The sequence below is a fragment of the Stegostoma tigrinum genome, chromosome 20 (genome assembly GCF_030684315.1).
Source record: "Stegostoma tigrinum isolate sSteTig4 chromosome 20, sSteTig4.hap1, whole genome shotgun sequence".
Classification (NCBI taxonomy): domain Eukaryota; kingdom Metazoa; phylum Chordata; class Chondrichthyes; order Orectolobiformes; family Stegostomatidae; genus Stegostoma; species Stegostoma tigrinum.
In genome coordinates, this window is record NC_081373.1 from 48245045 (window position 1) to 48264398 (window position 19354).

Sequence of the window (19354 nt, forward strand, 5' to 3'; positions counted from 1 at the left end):
AAAATATTCTGTCCTCTTCCAAAATCTCTACTTTTGGGGTTATTCTCTGTGGGAAAGTATTCAAATGTTTCTATTATTACTCATCTCAATGTAAAAACCTTACGTTTGACCTCCTTTTCTTTCCCTATGTATTGTGCACTGACATTAACCATTGGTAAAATGCTAGTCTGCCAGTTTCAACATATAAACTGTTGACACCCAGATCTACCATTGCACAAAACATTGAATAATTTGGGATAGTCAAAGTGCTTGCCCTCAGTAGATGAGGAAGAATGTTTTACAACTGAATATTGGTTTCATCAATTGCATCTTGTTCACCTATTAGTTATCAATATCTCTTGCCTCTTACCTTTGTTCTCACAGACTGCACCTGATGGAGTCCAACTTCAATGGCCTGTAGGCATCCTGACTGAGCTTTCTGAACCTATTTATTCACCAATATTTGTGCATCATTATCTTCTACAATTTCATCTCATTTTACCAATGTTGAAACATTAACCTCCCTTTTATCACAAGAGGTGACTTCTCCGACAACCGGCATGCAACAACACAAATTATGATTAATTCAAAACTCTGTGACTTTGGATTCATATGTGCTGCTCACCCTCCACCATTTTTTCCAAGCTATATTGGTTCTAAACTTAATGTATTAATTTGAATATTCTTATATGTTCTTCCATGGCTTTTACCCATCCCACCCGAGCTGTGTGATTTCGCAGTCAGTCCAAATCTATTCGGTCTCTGATTCAGCTCTCAGAGGGTGTATTGCCGTGGGTCTGGAGTCATAGACCAGACCAAATCTGTCATAAAGATGGCACAATTCCTTCCTTAAAGGAAGAACATTAGTGAACCAGAAGAGTTTTTCTGACAATTGACAATGGTTTCAGTGTCATCATTAATCTCTTCATTCCAGTTTTTACTGACTTCAACTTTTACCATCTTCCACATCGGTATTCTAATTCAGATCCCTAGAACATTACCTGGATCTCTGGATTCATAGTCCAGGGATAATACCACTAGGCCTCCCCTTGAAATCCCTATACCTGGTATAGCCCCAGTGGCTACAACAGAGCTAGTAGTCGCTTGCTAACATTCATAACAGATGACCCTGCAAGATGGTCGATGGTAGCTCTGAACCTGGAACATTAGGCTTTGAACTGTCCTACCTCAGGAAAGGCAACAGCAGACTGGTTGGAAAGCCAATGCAAAAGCACAGCTGGAATGATGGTACTGGGTGGACAACTAGTGAGAGATAGCAGCAGTTTTGTGTTCTACAGAACCACTGACATTCCACTGGGACATTGACTCAGCAATCCTTGTCATCTGCTGAAGGAGAGATTGCTGTACCGCTGAGGGGACCTGCAAGTCCTTTTAAACACTGGTTCCACAGCTACGGTAACAGCAGTCTAAGCCTACAAGGCAACAAAAAATTAGATTTCACAGCCTAAATTTGAGTTCCATTATGGCATGCAGGCATTGAATAATGTCTCCTTGTTCTGCAATGGAATGTTCAGACATTGCGCATCATGTGCTCTTTCATGGTTTGACACTGGAAAGGCTCAGCCCTGCATAAGGAGCTGTGAAAGTGTGCAGTCAGATTCCTCCTGGATAGTAACTGTGCACTTTCTGGCCTGGCTACCAAAGCACCAAGCATGTCCATCAGGCTTTTCATGAATGTCACCCCATTGAAATCCTTACTTAAGGCCTATACAGAAAGACCAGTATGTCATCATCATGGAAAATGACATCAATACTCTTCTTTCCCGATGTCCTAGATGCAACTGACTTGTGCAAGTGCAAACTAAGCCTCGACGCTACCTTCCAGAGCAAATGTGGCATCAGTATCTGAACTGGTGGCAGGGAGTGAGATCAAATCATGGTGTTTATCATCACTCTCCTGTTCCCCTGATGGACAGGGTGCCAATCAAGTGGTTGCTTTGGCCTTAATGATGTCCAAGCTTCTTGAGTGTTGTTGATGCTGTACTTATCCAGGTAAGAGGGCAGCATTCCATCATATGCCTTACTCATGCCTTGTAGATGATGGGTAAAATTTGTGGAGTCAGAAGGTGAGTTACATGCTGCAGGATTTCTATCCTCTGATCTAACCTTGTAGGCACAGTATGTATATAGCTGATCCAGTTCAGCTTCCACATCAAACATATAGCCCAGCAGTTTTACCTCCACGGGTCCTTGTTGGGAAAATTAGACCTTCCCAGGTATCCCATGTCCATTGAATTCAATCCTTTTCAGTGTCATATCCTCTTTTAATCCTCAGCAGTAACAACTTGTTCTCTAATTTTAGCCTCTCAAACCCAATGCCCAATCTTCTCACTCACCTCAATGCTAGCCAGGCTTCAAAGCTTCCCTGGGTTAACCTATAGTCCAGCATTTAAAAATGGTCCTGGCTAACACTGTATCTACCGCTGCTGGGATTATACAGCCGTCAGCCGGTTGATGGGATGGCAGGTCTATCAAATGGGAATTCCGCTCCAGAAAGTGGCAAAGTAGATTATTAATGTCCAGTGAACATTAAATGGCTACGGGGAAACCAATTCCAAAAGCGTCAATATCCTCACACACTCTTTGGGTAGTGAGCTGAGATCCTTAACCTGGAAAAGCCCTGCTCCAAGCGTTTTTGCAATGCTGTAGTTCATAGATAAACATTTAATTTTGTTTAAATCATTCAACAGTATGTAGTTTTTAATTTTTTTCACAAATTAAAGCCTGTAACTCACCTTCTGACTCCCCAAATTTTACCCACCATCTACAAGACATTTTACGTCAGCTACACCACAAGAATGAAGGTTTGCGGCATGGAAAGTTCGATGAAGGATGGGTGGGAGGACGGTTTTTCTTTCCCCCAGGTTCCTGCATTTGACACCCAATTTGTTGTTGCACGAGAAGCAGGTAAATCAGTAACTGATAATATATAACTATCAGCTTTATCAGCATTGCAAGTACTGCTTGTTTCAGTGTAGGAAAGTTTGCTGGACGTGCAACAATGTGTTGAGATGTGTAGATAATTTCTAAACAACTTGTTCAGAGATTTTATTATATGCCTCTGGAGCAGATGAGACTTGAACCTGGGACTCCTGGCCTGTAGACTACCACTGTAGCGTGAGGGCCCTAATGAAGTGTGTGCTGTATAAAAACTGAGGTAACTGTGGATGCTGGAAATCAGAAATAAAGATAGACATTGCTCATCAGGCCTGTCAGCATCTATGAAGGGAAATCAAACTTAAAGTTTTGGATCCAGTGACCCTTCCTCAGAACTGATGGTAGCAAGAAGCTCAGTAGTTACAAGGCATAGGCTGCGTAAATCATAAATAAGTAATTCCTAATTAATTAACACAAATTAGAGGTAGGTGGACAGGGGAAGTGCTGCATTTACAGAATATGGGCGCTCCTGGATGCTGGTGCAATCCAGGACAAACATAATATTCCATAAATGTTTCAGGCTGCAGGAACTTCAATTTATTGAAATGAGGCCCAAACAGCAGACTTTGTGGCACATCAGAGAAGGGGTAAGTTCCCTGGATACTTTATTCCAGAAGATGGTCACACCCCTTAGAACAGGGTCTTCTGATTTGGTTAGCGGTCAGGGACAAATAAGTGCGACTATAAGTGAAATAAGTAAGGTGGCTTAGACGGCAGGAGCTCAAGTGCCTCCGCATTTGCAAATGTACAACAGGTTTGAGGTTTTCTCAGCTTGTTTGGAAGAGAGGGAGTGTGGCAGGGTGGACAAACTAGCTGGTTCTGGCACTATGCTACAGAAAGCAAGAATTTAGTGTGAGTAAGTGACAGTGTAGTGAGGGCAATTGACATCGTTCTCTGCAGCAAACAGTTAGAGTCCACACTGCATGTTGTCTGCCTAGTGCCACAGTCCATTCTGCCCAGTGGGCAGAAGTGGAACTTCCAGTGGGAAGGGGAGACTCTCGTGGTCAAGGTACCAATGACCTGAGTACACCCAGGAAAGCGGTTCTATAAATGGAGTGCGAGAATTTAGATGCCAAGTTAGAAAGCAGAACCTCAAAGGTAATAACGTCTGGAGTACAATTTGAGCCACATGCAAATGGTTGTAGGATGAATGAAACGAGAGAAGCAAAGGTGAGGCTCAGAGATTGACGTGGGAGATAAAGCTTCCAGTTTATGAACCACTGACACCTGTAGCAGGAAAAGTAGGAATAGTCTATGTTACACTGTGAAGATATTCAAACAGAATTCAAGTTCACATTTTTATGTGAGGTTTATTTCAGTTTAGCCACACTCAATAAAACTTACACTCCACTAATTCCAAGCTTCCTGTACTTATAAATATTTTCTAATCAACGTGTTCAGATATGTTATGACTCATGTCAGGAGCAAATGGGACTTGGAATCAGGCCCTCTAGACCAGAGGTAGGAACACTAACACTGCACAAGAACTGTCGCAAGTCATATTTGTACAACTAATTCAAAGTAATCAACTCTCTGTAGTATATCCGTCACCTGTTCCTTCATTCCCTTCAGTCCTAGGCATTCCTTCAGTACATAAGATATGATTACAGTCTGCACCTGAACTATGCTGGGGCTCGTTCTCACAAGCCACATAATTAGTGCTGTAGAGAAGATTATAAACTAAACACAAGGTGATGGATAGAGCTTGGGTAAGTATAATAAGGGATAAAGTTGAGGGATGAACATCAGATAATGTGGGAAGTGAAGGTGGAAGAATGGCAGGAAGTGACAGAGAGAAAAAGTCCTCATGTTCCAAAGGGAACAAAAAAAGGCTCTGTGGCTGAATGCATGTAACAAAGTAAGTGAATTGATCGTGCGCATTGAGGTGAATTATTATAATCTGATGGCCGTCACATCTCATTATCTCTGCCGCTCATGCTCTCACTCTTGGTGTAACTGCAGGATCACAAGGATTTGGGTCTGAATGGGATACATGACATTCAGGAGTGCTGAGTAGGTAGGTAGCACTCCTACATAGAACATAGAACATTACTGTGTAGTACAGGCCCTTTCGCCCTTGATGTTGTGCCAACCTGTGAAACCAATCTGAAGCCCATCTAACCTACACTATTCCATTATCATCCATATGTTTATCCAATGGCCATTTAAATGCCCTTAAAGTTGGTGAGTCTACTACTGTTGCAGGCAGGGCATTCTACGCCCTTACTACTGAGTAAAGAACCTACCTTTGACATCTGTCCTATATCTATCACCCCTCAATTTAAAGCTATGTCCCCTTGTGCTAGCCATCACAATCCAAGGAAAAAGGCTCTCACTGACCACCCTATTTAATCCTCTGATCATCTTGTATGTCTCTATTAAGTCAACTCTTAACCTTCTCTCTAATGAAAACAACCTCAACCTTCCATCCATATCAGGCAACATCCTGGTAAATCTCCTCTGCACCCTTTCCAATGCTTCCACATCCTTACTATAATGCGGTGACTAGAACTGGACACAATACTCCATGTGCGGCCGCACCAGAGTTTTGTACAGCTGCAACATGACCTCATGGCTCCGAAACTCAATCCCTCTACCAATAAAACCTAACACACTGTACGCCTTCGTAACAACCCTATCAACCTGGGTGGCAACTTTCAGGGATCTATGCACATGGACACCAAGATCTCTCTGCTCATCCACACTACCAAGAATCTTACCATTTGCCCTGTATTCTGTATTCCTGTTACTACTTCCAAAATGAATCACCTCAAACTTTTCTGCATTAAATTCCACTTGCCACATCTCAGCCCAGTTCTGCAGCTTATCTATGTCCCTCTGTCACTTGCAACATTCTCCCGTACTATCCACATCTCCACTGACTTTAGTGTCATCCAGAAATTTACTAACCCATCCTTCTACGCCCTCATCTAGTCATTTATAAAAATGACAAACAGCAGTGGCCCCTAAACAGATCCTTGCAGTACACCACGAGTAACTGAACTCCAGGATGAATATTTCCCATCAACCACCACCCTCTGCCTTCTTACATCTACCCAATTTCTGATCCAAACTGCTAAATCACTCTCAATCCCATGTCTCCATATTTTCTATAATAGCCTACCATGAGGAGATCTAATAAAAGTCCTAATCAAAGACAGTATAGGTACAATATTTAGAGATGACTTTGCTTCAGAAGATCAGGATATAGAATCAATTTGGCAGGAGATAAGCAATAGGAGTGGAAAGAAATCACGAGGGCAGTGATCCACAGGCCCCTGAATAATATCCACAATGTAGGATGAAGTATACATAAGGAGATATTAGGTGCTTCTGATAAAGGGACGACAATAATTATGGGTGATTTTAACTTCCATACAAACCAGAGGAATTGCATCAATAATAGTAGCCTAAACAAGGACTTTGTGGTATGCTATGAAAATAATTTCTTACAGCCAATTTCTGGAACCAACCAGACAACAGACTACACTGGACGTGGATTGCGAAACATCACGGTATTAATGCATGTCCTTGGAACAAAGCTACTTCTGGATAGTAGCAATCACAATATGATTGACATCCAGCTTAAAAGGGAGAAGAGCATGTCTGAGATTAATATTTCATTTTAAATAAGGGAAACTATATGGGCATGAAAGCCGGGCTAGCTGAAGTCAACTGGGGATTTTAGGCTTGGAAATAGGTTAGTAAAGAAGCAGAGGTAGACAGTTCAAGGGATATTTCATAATCAGTACATTCCTACTGTAAAATAAAAATTCCAAAATGAGGTGCAAATGTCTGTGGTAACTAAGAGAGTTAAGGAGAACGTCAAACTAAAGGAAATAATTATAATTGTACAAGGGTGAGTGGCAGGTCAGATGACCAATCAGAATTTTGATCACCACTCTGCCTCCTTACATTTCAATTCCTCCATTCCACTGTTCTCCCTCTCTCCATATCCCTTCCTCCCACCTATCCTCTACTCAACTTTTCTCAATTTCTCTCTACGAGTCCAACTACCAGCATTTCTGAGCCGTTTGACCTTAAAGCTGTTGATAACCTGTGTACAATAGCCTGAGAGATTGACAAGTATCCGCAATAAAAATCTGATAGCTTCTCTGTGCCTAAAACATGCAAGTTATTTTTGAGACTGACCAACATTATGCATGGTTTGTTATGATCATCAGCACAGCTGGCCATCCAAGCTTTCCTGCAAATCTTCGCACCTCATACCAGTCTGCTGTACACATTATTAAATGCTGCAGTTCAGTGAAGAAATGCAAATTAAAATCAAAGGCTTTTTTTTTGATTGCCTCAGTTGGTGTATTTTCCATTAATATTTAGAAATTGTGGGCTTACAAAAATAAATGAACCAATTAGTGAATTTCCAAAAGTTCTTCAAGATTATCCAGGTTGAGTCAGAGCTATCAGCAAGCAATATTTTTAAATAAGGTTCTCTAAAACAATGAAGTGTACAAATACAATTGTAGCCACATTAAGATAACGTTCTTTACGAGCGCTCACACCACCAACCCATTTAATAATATTGTTACCATATGATATATGGAAAAGACAAAGAAAACAATGGCTTGGCAGTTATGTGGGTCAGTAGTAATGAAAAAGTCAAATAAACTTTACCAAAGGTACAAGCCATTAACCAAGAATGTTCAACCAGTCTCCCATGTCATAATTCCCAAAAAATGCCTACAGACTCTTAAAACTAAGTAAGCAAATAATAAATGATAGAGAAAAACTTACATTTTTATCATTTTAAAATATATATTCGTTGATCATAGCTCCCTATGTTGTTGGTTCCCATCTATACTTCTTTATGAAACCAGTGACTTTAAACAAACACTTGTGTCTAAGTTAAATATTAATGTGATCTTGACATATACTAAGAGAAGTACAGGATGCATGTGTACTAGGGATCAGAATTTACACATAGCTGAAGTGTTAATATAGTAAAACTGCTCTGCGTTAAAATAGGTTGAGTTTTGCAGTTAGCAAATAAGCAACAGTTCCTCCTGCTAACCCCAAAGAAAGTAGACACAAAAATATAGCAAATGCTGTCACATAGATTGCCTATTTCACAATTTTATTTTGATTCAGATGACACGTCAACAAGATCCCAATAAAAGTGTTGCTGTCATTCAACTGAACAGCTAATCACGTTGAAAAATTTGTGAAAACAGCAACTAGTAGGTTAGAGGCATTATCATTGTACATTTTATAGAATTTACAGACAGGAAAATTATGGCACACAAAGGAACAAGATAGAAGCTGAATTATCGAGAAAGTATGAAACAATTCAATTTATTATTTTAAATCAAAGGAATACGTCATCCTGTAGATGTTTGACAGTATTCTACAAAGCATAAAACCGATTTTCAAGGCTGGGGAGAAATTAAAGATTGGTAACAAATGCTGGTCTTGTGAGTGACATTCCCAACCCGTGGAAGAATAAAAATAAACAGTTGTGTTGTTGGACACCACTGAAAACCTTGTTACACCTCATTTTACAGGGTATCATCTTTTCAGGGTATTTTTTTCAAGTCGCTGGTTCTATGCTGTAAAAGGGATGTTTCATGCCAGTTCAACTAATTCATAATGGTCGCTAGGTGGGTAGTTTAAATGCACAACCATTAGAGGAACTGAAGATCACTGGCATTGTGAAATTGTGAAAGCCAGAAAGTACTGTCAGTTTCACATTTCTGATGACAGTGAATGCCTTTAACAATGTTGACAAAATTGAACAGTGGCAGTTTTGCCACCATTTTACCCACAAAACATGGGTAATTTCTTGCTTAGACTTTGTTCAGCATTAAAATCATTAACTTCAAAATATCTTCTGAAAAGAAACAATGACAGAGACAGAGCCTTGTCAGTCTGTGAAAACTACATTCATTTATGATCATTCTTTCTTGAAAAAACATTTGATGAGGGCACATTTGAGAAATGACTTTCCCGGCTGACGAATAGCTACAGCTAAAAGATCCAGCACAGGATATATTCAACCTAGCCATGATGACCCATGATGAATTTGGAGCAAGTTCACTGCATCTCATTTAAACGCAGCTGCAGAAAGAAGTGTACAATATAGATCAAGAACCTGTACAAATCAAGGCATACATAGATTGTAATGACATGATCTCTAAGACTGGAATATAATTCTGTTTCCTTTCCTGACATCTTTTGCTAAGTTAACACTGATATTGAATCATCGGTATAAAGTTTATCAATTGCTACCCTTCTGTTATTTTCAACAGCTGTTTAAATAGCCATGTGTGATCCGGGAGCAAAAATGATTGGTTTGGTGAGACCCCATCTGACCAAAATACTGAATAATTTCCTAGTTTTGTGACATTTATAGAGTTTAAAAAAATATGCCATCGGCAGCCAATGAATTTCAAATCCTCTGTACAAAATGATCCAACAAAACGTTCACTGCTTTAAACAACAGAGAAAAATAAGTGGCTTAGAAACATATACTTGCCCTCAAATTCAGTAAAGTTGCCCCTGTTCTCATAGCTTCACTCACTTCAACATTGTACAGCATTTGTGGAAACCTTGGAGGACTCTGGTTGTTAGGAGGAAGAACCTCAATATAAACAGTAGTAATTGAGCTTCTGCCAAAAAAAAACAGAATTGCAGCATCAAAAACTGCATGATGTACATATCCAATATTTTGAAATACTCTACAGGAAGTCTGAGTAAATGAACTAAGGCAAAATAAAATTTTGCATTGATGTTGTGACAAAATTGCTTTGTTTGAATTTGGAGGACTATAAAATTAACAATTCAGTTCCAGAAAATGGCAAAAAAAACATAACATTAATCTGTCATACAATCCTCTTAAAATACAATAGCTGCATTGACAAACAGCTCAAAAAATCATAGAAGAGATCACTTGGTGTGTCAAAGCTCCTTCTTCAGCAGATTTTCTGCATTTATGACTTTAAAGACGTATTCACACCTATGACAATGCCATGGCTTTAAGTGGTATATTTTGTCCTGGTTTATTTAAGGGAGAGATTGAACAACAAGTGAAAAGCAGTCTGTGGTAATGTAAACAGTTTGAGAGGCCTTGGGTATTTTTTTAAAGTTGGAACAATAGAAGCAGCCTGGCTGGATGTAGTCAATTCTCACAGACTGGGTTTTCAAGATTTTTAAGCTTCTAGATTCAGCAGAAGCTGCTGGAGTCTTGAAGAAGTAGAAGCTATTTTCCCCCTCTCTCAGTTACAGCTAAAAGCTGGGGTTTCTCTTCCTACTGTGGGCATTGTTTGTGAAAAAAATCTGTTTTCTGGATTTGCCTTTGTGCCAAGGGGTGTATTTATTAGGATGTTACTATGTTGGAACAGTTAATTTGAAATTGGTACTGTATCTATATTATGCTATCAAGTTTTCTGATAGAGTTAAGTCATTCGAAATTCTTCTTTCTTTTGTTGCATTTTATCTATCGTGTTTTGAAAAAATTGTTTTTGCTTAATGTTGAGTAGTTTGACCAATTGAATTGCATCTGAAACACAGAACTTTACATTTACCTTTAAAATAAGAAAGGCTAGGGCTTAGGCTACCCTCTTACAATATTTCGAGAGGGTCCGGCCTGGTCTGTAACATACCATAATGTGAATGAGTTGTGGTTTTATGCTGTATTGGCGTCACAGTTACAATGCAAATTTAGCTTCAATCTCGAGACAGAGCCTGACTTGAAACTGGAGGAGACGAGTCAAACAAGCCCTGGAGTCAAGTTATGCTTTCACTTGTGAATAATATATCACAAGTTGAACATCTGTGCAAAGTCAAAACAGCTATCTCCTACAATGATGTTTGAAAGTGCCTTCCTTGCTAAATTAATACAAGTATATGTCATCTTGGAGTATGGGCGATTCTACCGTCAACTTTATTTTCCTTTCCAAAGTTCACCCCACACTAAACGATTACTGCAGAAGGCATCCAGAAGTGCATAATAAACAGTGATGTTCCGTGTGAGATGGCTACTGAGGGGGAGTTTTCACACCATTATGTCAACAGAGGTCAAAGATTAAGCTATTCTGCAGCAAAAAACATCACTGAAATGGTCTCTTACAATAAAGATCAATATCATCCATGCATTTAATATGATATTTCACAACTTTTATTGAAGAAAAACTTTATTGAGAAAGAAAGACTCTATAAGAAGGATAAATTATTTGTGGCCAACCAAGGAAATTAAGGATGGTACAAAAATGAAATAAAAGATAAACAAATGTCCTGAAGATTGTGGAAGGCTTGAAGCAGATGAGTCATTGTGGAATTTGTATACTGAACCACAGTGATGACATGAATCAGTGCTGGAGCTTCAACTATTTATAATATACAGTGTAAAAGTCGACTAATTATTTCACCTGACAAAGTAGCAGCACTTCAAAGCTTATGATTTCAAATAAGCCTGTTGGACTATAGCTTGGTATTATGTGACTCCTGACCTTATTTACAATACATGTTTTGAATGAAAGGACAAAGTATACTTTTGTCAAACATTCTAATAAAACACATTAATGTGGGAAACAAGTCAAAAGCAGGATAAAATATGTCTGCCATAGGATATGGATAAGTTAAGGCAAAAATGTGGCAGATGGAAAATAATGAGAGAACATGTGAGTAATCCATTTTCACAGAACAAAACATTAAAGCATTGTTTAAATTCAAAGAGACTATAAGAGCATGTGATATAGAAGGATCTGGATATCCTCATACATGAATCACAGTAAGTTGGATGCAGATACTGCATATAATTAGGAAGGCAAATTGATGATTGACATTTATTGTCAGTTGTAACATATATCAATGTAGAAAGTCTTGCTGGAAGTGTACAAGGTATTACAGTCTCATGGCTATTGTCTACAGTTTTTGGTCTTCTTATTTAAAGAGGACATAGATGCGCTGGAAGTACTTCAGAGAAGCCTAGATAACAAAGTGTGAAGCTGGATGAACACAGCAGGCCAAGCAGCATCTCAGGAGCTTTTTCAGAGAAGCCTCACTAGATTGGTTCTTGAAGAGGGACAGGTTGAGCCTATATACATTGTGGTTTAACAGAGTCACAGATAATCTTATTGGTTCTGTGTTTGCAAGGTGGATGCTGAGAGGATGTTTCAGCAAAATTTAGCAAGGGCCGAGGGGTGACTGTTTGAGAATAAAGGGTCACTTATTTAAGCCAGGTGAAGAGAAAAGTCTTCTTTCAGAGCATTCTGAGTCTATGGAATATTCTTAAGAAGAGCTGTGAGGATTAAGTAATTGAACGTATTCAAGGTATGTGAACACATTTTTGAATGTTAGGGAAGTTAAGCGGTAACAGAGAGAAAAGTGGAGTTCAGGTCAAGATGAAATCAGACATGATCATTCAATTTGGTGCAGCATGCTCAAGGGAGTATGTGGCTTTCTCCTGCTACCACTCCTTCTGTTCCTACATTACAGGTAATTTGTTTTTGTAACACGTACCTCCTTTCAGCCAGCCTGGCGTTATCTGTTGCTTTGACAGTAAGGGCATAAATCCGACCAACATTTAAACTAACTCCAGGAGCAATGGTAATCAATCCACTGCTGTTACTTATTACAAAGTCACCATCATCACCAGTCACAATTTCATAAATTATTTGTCCATTCTTCTCTTCATCAGCATCAGATGCAGTAAGCTGAAACGCAGTCAAATCAAACAGAATATTAATATACTGATAAACTTTAGCGCTACAAAAAAATTGCCTGAGTACAAATTCAAAAACCGACAATATTGTTCTGTCAGCAAATTAATATTAAGACAGGTCAAATTTTAACATGATTACAAATTTGCTCAAAAAATTACTCAAGATCTATCATGGTCATTATTTCTTAATCCAAGTGGAGGGAAGAGTTTAATCCAGGTGTTGGGGATTGCCTACCAGCTGGAAAACTGGGAAGGCTCCGTGTCACATCCTCAGAGGATGATGTACCTGTCCGTCAATTCAGTGGCCTTTAGTGGATCATGTACAGGATCATGGACCCAAGGGCACAAATCCCAACACCATTATTGCTGCCAGTCAGCCAGAGGGTGGTTGTTCCTCATTCCTGTCAGCTGCAATGGTAGGTGGGTGGCAGTTGCCATCAACACCCCAGAGTCCAAGGCTCAGTGAAGGATCCAGATTTCAGGTTAGTGAGGGTGCTACTGGGGTAATGGGTATGATGAAGGAGTCACTGGCTGAGATGGTGAAGGGGAGTTGGCAGAAAGACCAGAGACCTGTTTGAACAGCTGACTACAAGGACACTCCCAAGAGCTGTTCACAGACCACAGGGGTTTATTTTTCGGGTATTCTGTATAGGAATGGCTCCACCCATTTCTAATTGAACACCAATTATGCAAGAAAAAGCTTTTAAATAGACATGAATTGCTCACTTCAGCGCCTCAATTAGTGGCAAGATGCAAAAACTGTCAATACATGGAACAGAGTTGTAGAATTGTTTACAGTCCAGAAGAAGGCTATTCGACCCACTGCCCCTACACTGGAGCTTCAAATGGGCATCATTACCTGATGCCAATCTCCTGCTTCTTCTCCCCCTTACACTTGCACATTATTTCCATCCAAATAATACTCCAATACCTGCTCAAATGCCTTAATGAACCTGCCACCACTGCATTTCCAGCTAATTATTTCTATATCGTAACCACTGATTGAGTGAAAATGTTTTTCTTGTCCTGGGCTTGGACCTAATTGAGACAGAGGCAGGAAGATGGCAGAATATGCATCTGACATCTTCCTGCGCACTTTGCCCTCAAACTCACTTCACAGGAGAGCAATAGAATCTGCCTCTAGGCTTGTAGTTCTCGGATATAGGTTCAAATCTAGATGAAGAGGTCTGAATTCAGTGGAATTGAGAATTGAAAGCAAACATAATGGCAACTGTGTAACTACTCGTAATAGTCATAAAATTGTCGAAGACAGTAATGTCCTTTAGAAAAGAAATTTCTGGTTCTGACCACAGATCCATGGCAGTGGTTTTGACTCTTAACTGCCCTCAGGGCAATAAGGGATGGGCAATAGATGCTGGGAAATGATCAGAAAGGTGTAAACAAGTATCCGTGTTAAACTGTACACTCACAATAACACACCAGTAAACCCTAAAGATTTGTTGCTGTCTCATTCAAATTGTAGATTTCAGACAAGTCAACATTTTATCCACAAAGGAAATGCTGCAAAAACAAAGTTTTAAATGTTTATTGTTGTACTTAATGACACTTCTTAACCAACATTCCAAGCTTTATTCCTTGATAGTTGCTTAATCAGAAAGACTCAATGATGGTAAAACATTGATGTGGTATACATGAATTCCCAGGAAGTGTTTCATACAGTATGGCACTACAGACAGTTTTTTTTTAAAATTTACTTGAGGGACACTGGCTAAGTTAGCATTTATTGCCCATCCTTAGTTGCCCTTGAGAAAGTGGTGGTGATCTATCTTCTTGAACCACTGCAGTCCATGTGTTGTAGACTAATCCACAATGCCTCAGGGACGGAATGCCATGGTTTCGACCCAGTGACAGTGAAGGAACGACGATATATTTCCAAGTCAGGATGGTGAGTCACTTTGGAGGGGAACTTGCACATGGTAGTTTTCCCATATATCTGCTGGCCTTGTCCTTTTAGATGGAAGTGGTCATGGGTTTGGAAGGTGCTAAGGATGAATTTCTAAAGTGCATATTATCGATGGTACACACTGCTGCTACTGGGCATCAGTGGTGGTGGGAATGGATACATGTGGATGTAATGCCAATCAAGTTGTGGCGTCAGTCCATTTCTGGTCTAACGCTGCTGTGATTCTGTAATCGGGCTAAACTTAATGTTATTGTGTATAGCTTTGAAATAATCTTCAACTGACATCGTAAACCAAAACTGAATAATTTCATATCCATAACATTACCTAATTCCTACCTTACCAGCTTTGCCATTCAAACTCCACAACTTTAATCTCCTGCAAGCTCAATTTACTTAAGTTCACCTGCCCAAGCTCCATCAGAACAATGGAGAAGATTTCAAGAAATATTGCCTTACTTGATGTTGAAACTACCAGTACAGAGATAATGATTTGAACAAGGCTTTTGACAAAGGCTCGGTGGTCAATTAGCGAGATTCCAGCCTTAGATTTCAAGGAAAACTGAGTAAATTTGATCCAGAATTGGTTTTGCTTTTAATAATTGGATGATTTATGTGAGTTTTTGCAGGTCTCTGCTTGGTGCCCTGCTTTTCCTGGTATAATGCACTGATTTGGATATTAAATGCAGATAGCATGATCAAAACGTTTGCAGATTATATAAAAATTGGGTGCAGGTTGATTGTGATGAAGGAAGCTGAGGATTTCAGAACCCATGAATGGACCGATCAGGTGGACAGAAAAAATTGTAACTAGAGTTCAAAATAGAAAATATGAGCTAATTAATTTGGGAACAACAAACAAGGCAAGGGAAATGCAACAAAAAGTCCAGAACATTGAGAAGTTTAGAACTTTGGAGTGGCTGTTAAACATCTCTGAAGTAGACGTGACATAAATAACATACCTTTATTAGTGTAGACATAAGACAAGGGGTATTATTTTAGAACTGTATAAACAGTTGTACAAGCCACTTGATACAGTCCTAGTCACTGACAAAAAGACCTAATCACATTGGAGAGATGACAGAAGGATATTGATAGAACTGCAGAATTTGGCTATAAGGAAAAAAAAATGAGTAAAACAGTATTGTTTTAAAATAGATGAAGTTGACAGAGCTTCAACTGAGGTGTGTAAGATTATGGCAAGTTGGGAAACAGTAGCTGGGAAGGATCTATTTCCCAGAGCAAGGTGGTTACAGGCAAGATGGTTTTAAAATAATTGGTCAGGGAATCAGAGAGTAGATAAGGGGCAATTATTTCATTGAGTGGGTTATGAAAATCACATTTAAAATATACTTAGCTATGCGCTTAAAGCACCATAACCTATAAGATTATAGACTGAGGAATCTGAGATTAAATTGAATAAATTTTGTTTGTCATCGCAGACAGCATGGAATAAATGACCTCCCATCTATGCAAATGTGTTCTGAGGAAGGGTCACTGAACCCGAAACATTAACTCTGATTTGTCTCCACAAATGATGCCGGACCTGCTGAGCTTCTCCAGCAATTTATATTTTCGTTCCTACTAATGCTATCTGTTTCCAGGGTTCTTCCATCAACATTATGTAGACTGATTTTATTTCCAAGTATCAAAGTGGAGAAAGTTGAGCTAATGCTCATTGAAAACAGCGCCCATCATGGTCAGTACAGTATAATGCATGACTAATATCACAGCAGTAAAGAGGCACAAGAAAATATTGCTGACTGAAGAAGACATCACCTTCAATTATTTATTCATGAAAAGAAATGCAGCACACCTTGTAGCTAGGACGCACAGCCTTGTCGATAGTGGACAAGCTTTGGGGAGTCAGGGGGAACAAAGAACAAAGAAAATTACAGCACAACAACAGGCCCTTTGGCCCTCCAAGCCTGCACTGATCCTGATCCTCTATCTAAACCTGTCGCCTATTTTGCAAGGATCTGTATCCTTCTGCTCCCTGCCCATTCATGTATCTGGTCTAGATGCTATCGTGCCTGCCTCTACCACCTAGCTGGCAACGTGTTCCAGGCACCCACCACCTTCTGTGTAAAGAACTTTCCATGCATATCTCCCTTAAACTTTTCCCCTCTCACCTTGAAATTGTGGCCCCTAGCAATTGAGTCCCCCACTCTGGGAAAAAGGCTTCTTGCTATCCACCCTGTCTATACCTCTCATGATTTTTTAGACTTCAATCGGGTCCCCCTCAACCTCCGTCTTTCTAATGTAAATAATTTTAATCTACTCAACATCTCTTCATAGCTAGCACCTTCCATACCAGGCAACATCCTGGTGAACCCCCTCTGCAGAGAAGTGTTACCTGGTTGCTGGATTCCTAGACTTTGATGTGCATTTGTAGCTACAGTTTTGGTATGTGTACTTCAGTCAGTTTCTTGTCAATAGTGACCCCCAAGATGTTGGCAACAGGGCATTCAGTGATGGTAACATCAAGGGGTAATGTTAAGACTCTTACTTGGTGCAGACGGCTGGTGCCTGGCACTGTGTGACATAAATGCAATATGCCAACTATCACCCCAAGTGTGGATATTGTCTAGGTCTTGCTGCATTTAGATACGGACTGCTTCAGTATATGATGACTTCCAAACAGTGCTGAACTTTGTGCAGTCATCAATGAACATCCCTGCTTCTGACTTTATATTAGAAAGAAGGTCAGAGATGAAGGAGCTGATGATTGTTGGACCTACGGCACTACGCTGACGAACTCTAACGGAGATGCCCTTGAGTTGAGATGTCTAGCCTCCAAAAATGATAACCGTGTTCCTCTGTGTTAGACTTAATTCAAATCAGCAGAGAGTTTTCACCCCAGGTTCTCACTGACTCTAGTTTTGCTGGGACTCCTTGATGTCACATTTGGTCAAATGCGACCCCAATATTTAAGGCAGTCACTCTCACTTCCCTGCGGAAGTGAAATTTCCAGTGGAATTTCGCTCTTCTGCTCATGTTTAAATCTAGACTTGTATTTAGGTCAGTAATTGAGTGGCCCTGGAAGAGCCTAAACTGAGTGTTGGAGAACAGGTCAGTCCACTGCAAATGCTGCTTAATAACACAGTTGACAGCATCTTCTATCATTTTAATGATGATTGAATACAGAGTGACGGTGGTTACTGGCCAGATTGGATTTGTCTTACCTTTGTTTACAGGACGAACTCGGACAAATTTGCACATTGCCAAATAAAAACCAAAAGAACTGTGGATGCTGTAAATCAGGAACAAAAACAAGGTTGCTGGAAAAGCTCAGCAGGTTTGGCCGCATCTGTGGAGGAGAAAACAGAGTTAATGTTTCGGGTCCAGTGACCCTTCCTCAGTTCTTCCTCAGTTGCTTTTCCAGCAACTTTGTTTTTGTTTCCACATTGCCAAGTAGATTCCAGTGTTGTAGATGTGCTGGAACAGCTTGGCTAGGGGGTGCAAAAGCTCTGAGCACAAGTCTTCAGCACTATTGTTGAACTGCTGTCAGAAGTTAAGGCTTTTACAGTATTCCTTCAATCCATTCTTGATATTACATGGAGTGCACTGAATTAGCAGAAGACTGGCATCAGTCATGTGACATTTGGACGAGGCCAAGATGGATCACCTGTTTGGGCACTTCGGGCTGAAGATTGTTCCAAATTCTTCATCCTTTTTTTTGCATTGATGTGCTTGACTAACACGTTGTGGAGGATGAGGAACTTTATGAGAGTCTCCTGCTCTACGGAATTGCTTACCTGTACATAATCATTCAAAACTGGATGTGCCAGGACTGCAAAGTTTAAATCTGACTTGTTGATTATGGGGGACCCTGGTTTTGCCCATCACTTGCTGCTGATGCTGTCTGGTACATGGTAGTCCTGTTTTGTAGCTTCACCGGGGTGACCCCTCATTGTAGGTATAGGTGCTGCTCCTAGCATGCCCTCCTGCACTCTTTATTGAGGCAGGATTGACCCCCTTGCTTGATTATAATGGTAGAGTGAAGGATTTGTTGAGTCATGAGGTTACAGATTGCGTTCCAGTACAATTATGCTGCTGCTGATGATTGACAGCACCTTATGAATGTTCATTCTGGAGTCGTTAGATTTGTTTAACGTCTATCCTGTTTAGCAGGGTGGTAGCCGTACAACATGATGGAGGGGATTCTCAACACAAAGATGGGACTTCATCTCCAGTGGGCACTCCTACTGATATTGTCATGGGCAAATGCAAACAGATTGGTCAGGATGAAATCAAGCATGTTTTTCCATCACTACCTGCCACAGAAATAAGTGTGGCAGCTGTGTCTTTTAGGACTCAACTAGGAACCCTGCAGCCAAGCCACGTTTGGTGGTGGCCATTGACATCGGAGTGAGAATGCATTTTGCACCCTTGCCACCCTCAGCACTTCCTCCAAACGATGTTCAACTTGGAGGCGTACTAATTCATCAACTGAGGCAGGGGCAGTAAACAGCAGCAGGTTTCTTTGCCCAAACAGGTCAAGGAGGTGGGCATGAAGCCAGTAAAGGTGAGTGAAGGTAGGGAGTTGAGATGGAGGCTGGTCAGTGGGGGGGAGGGGTGGGTAGTGCCCACCTTCCATCGTCACCTCCCCATCTCTCTATTTATTTCTGAGGCCCCTTCCCCTCCCCCATTCCTGAAAAAGGGTCCAGATGCGAAACGTCAGCTTTCCTGCTCCTCTGATGCTGCCTGGCCTGCTGCGTTCATCCAGCTCTACACTTTGTTATCTCAGACAATTATACTTAAGTTTTAGACTGAAAGCACATCAATATTTATTGGCCTAGGTGACACCAAAGCTG

At 40.3% G+C, this 19354-nt stretch overlaps 1 protein-coding gene across 1 annotated transcript in view; it reads right to left on the reverse strand.

The window, feature by feature from the left end:
- pcdh15b (protocadherin-related 15b) overlaps window positions 1–19354 on the reverse strand; it is a 799002-nt gene that overhangs the window by 349098 nt on the left and 430550 nt on the right. Inside the window, exons 17-18 of the mRNA XM_059653150.1 lie at window positions 12415–12608; window positions 9431–9563 (exon numbers count right to left, since the gene is read on the reverse strand). Coding sequence (XP_059509133.1) covers window positions 9431–9563; window positions 12415–12608 — 327 coding nt within the window. The remainder of the gene's footprint in view (window positions 1–9430; window positions 9564–12414; window positions 12609–19354) is intronic.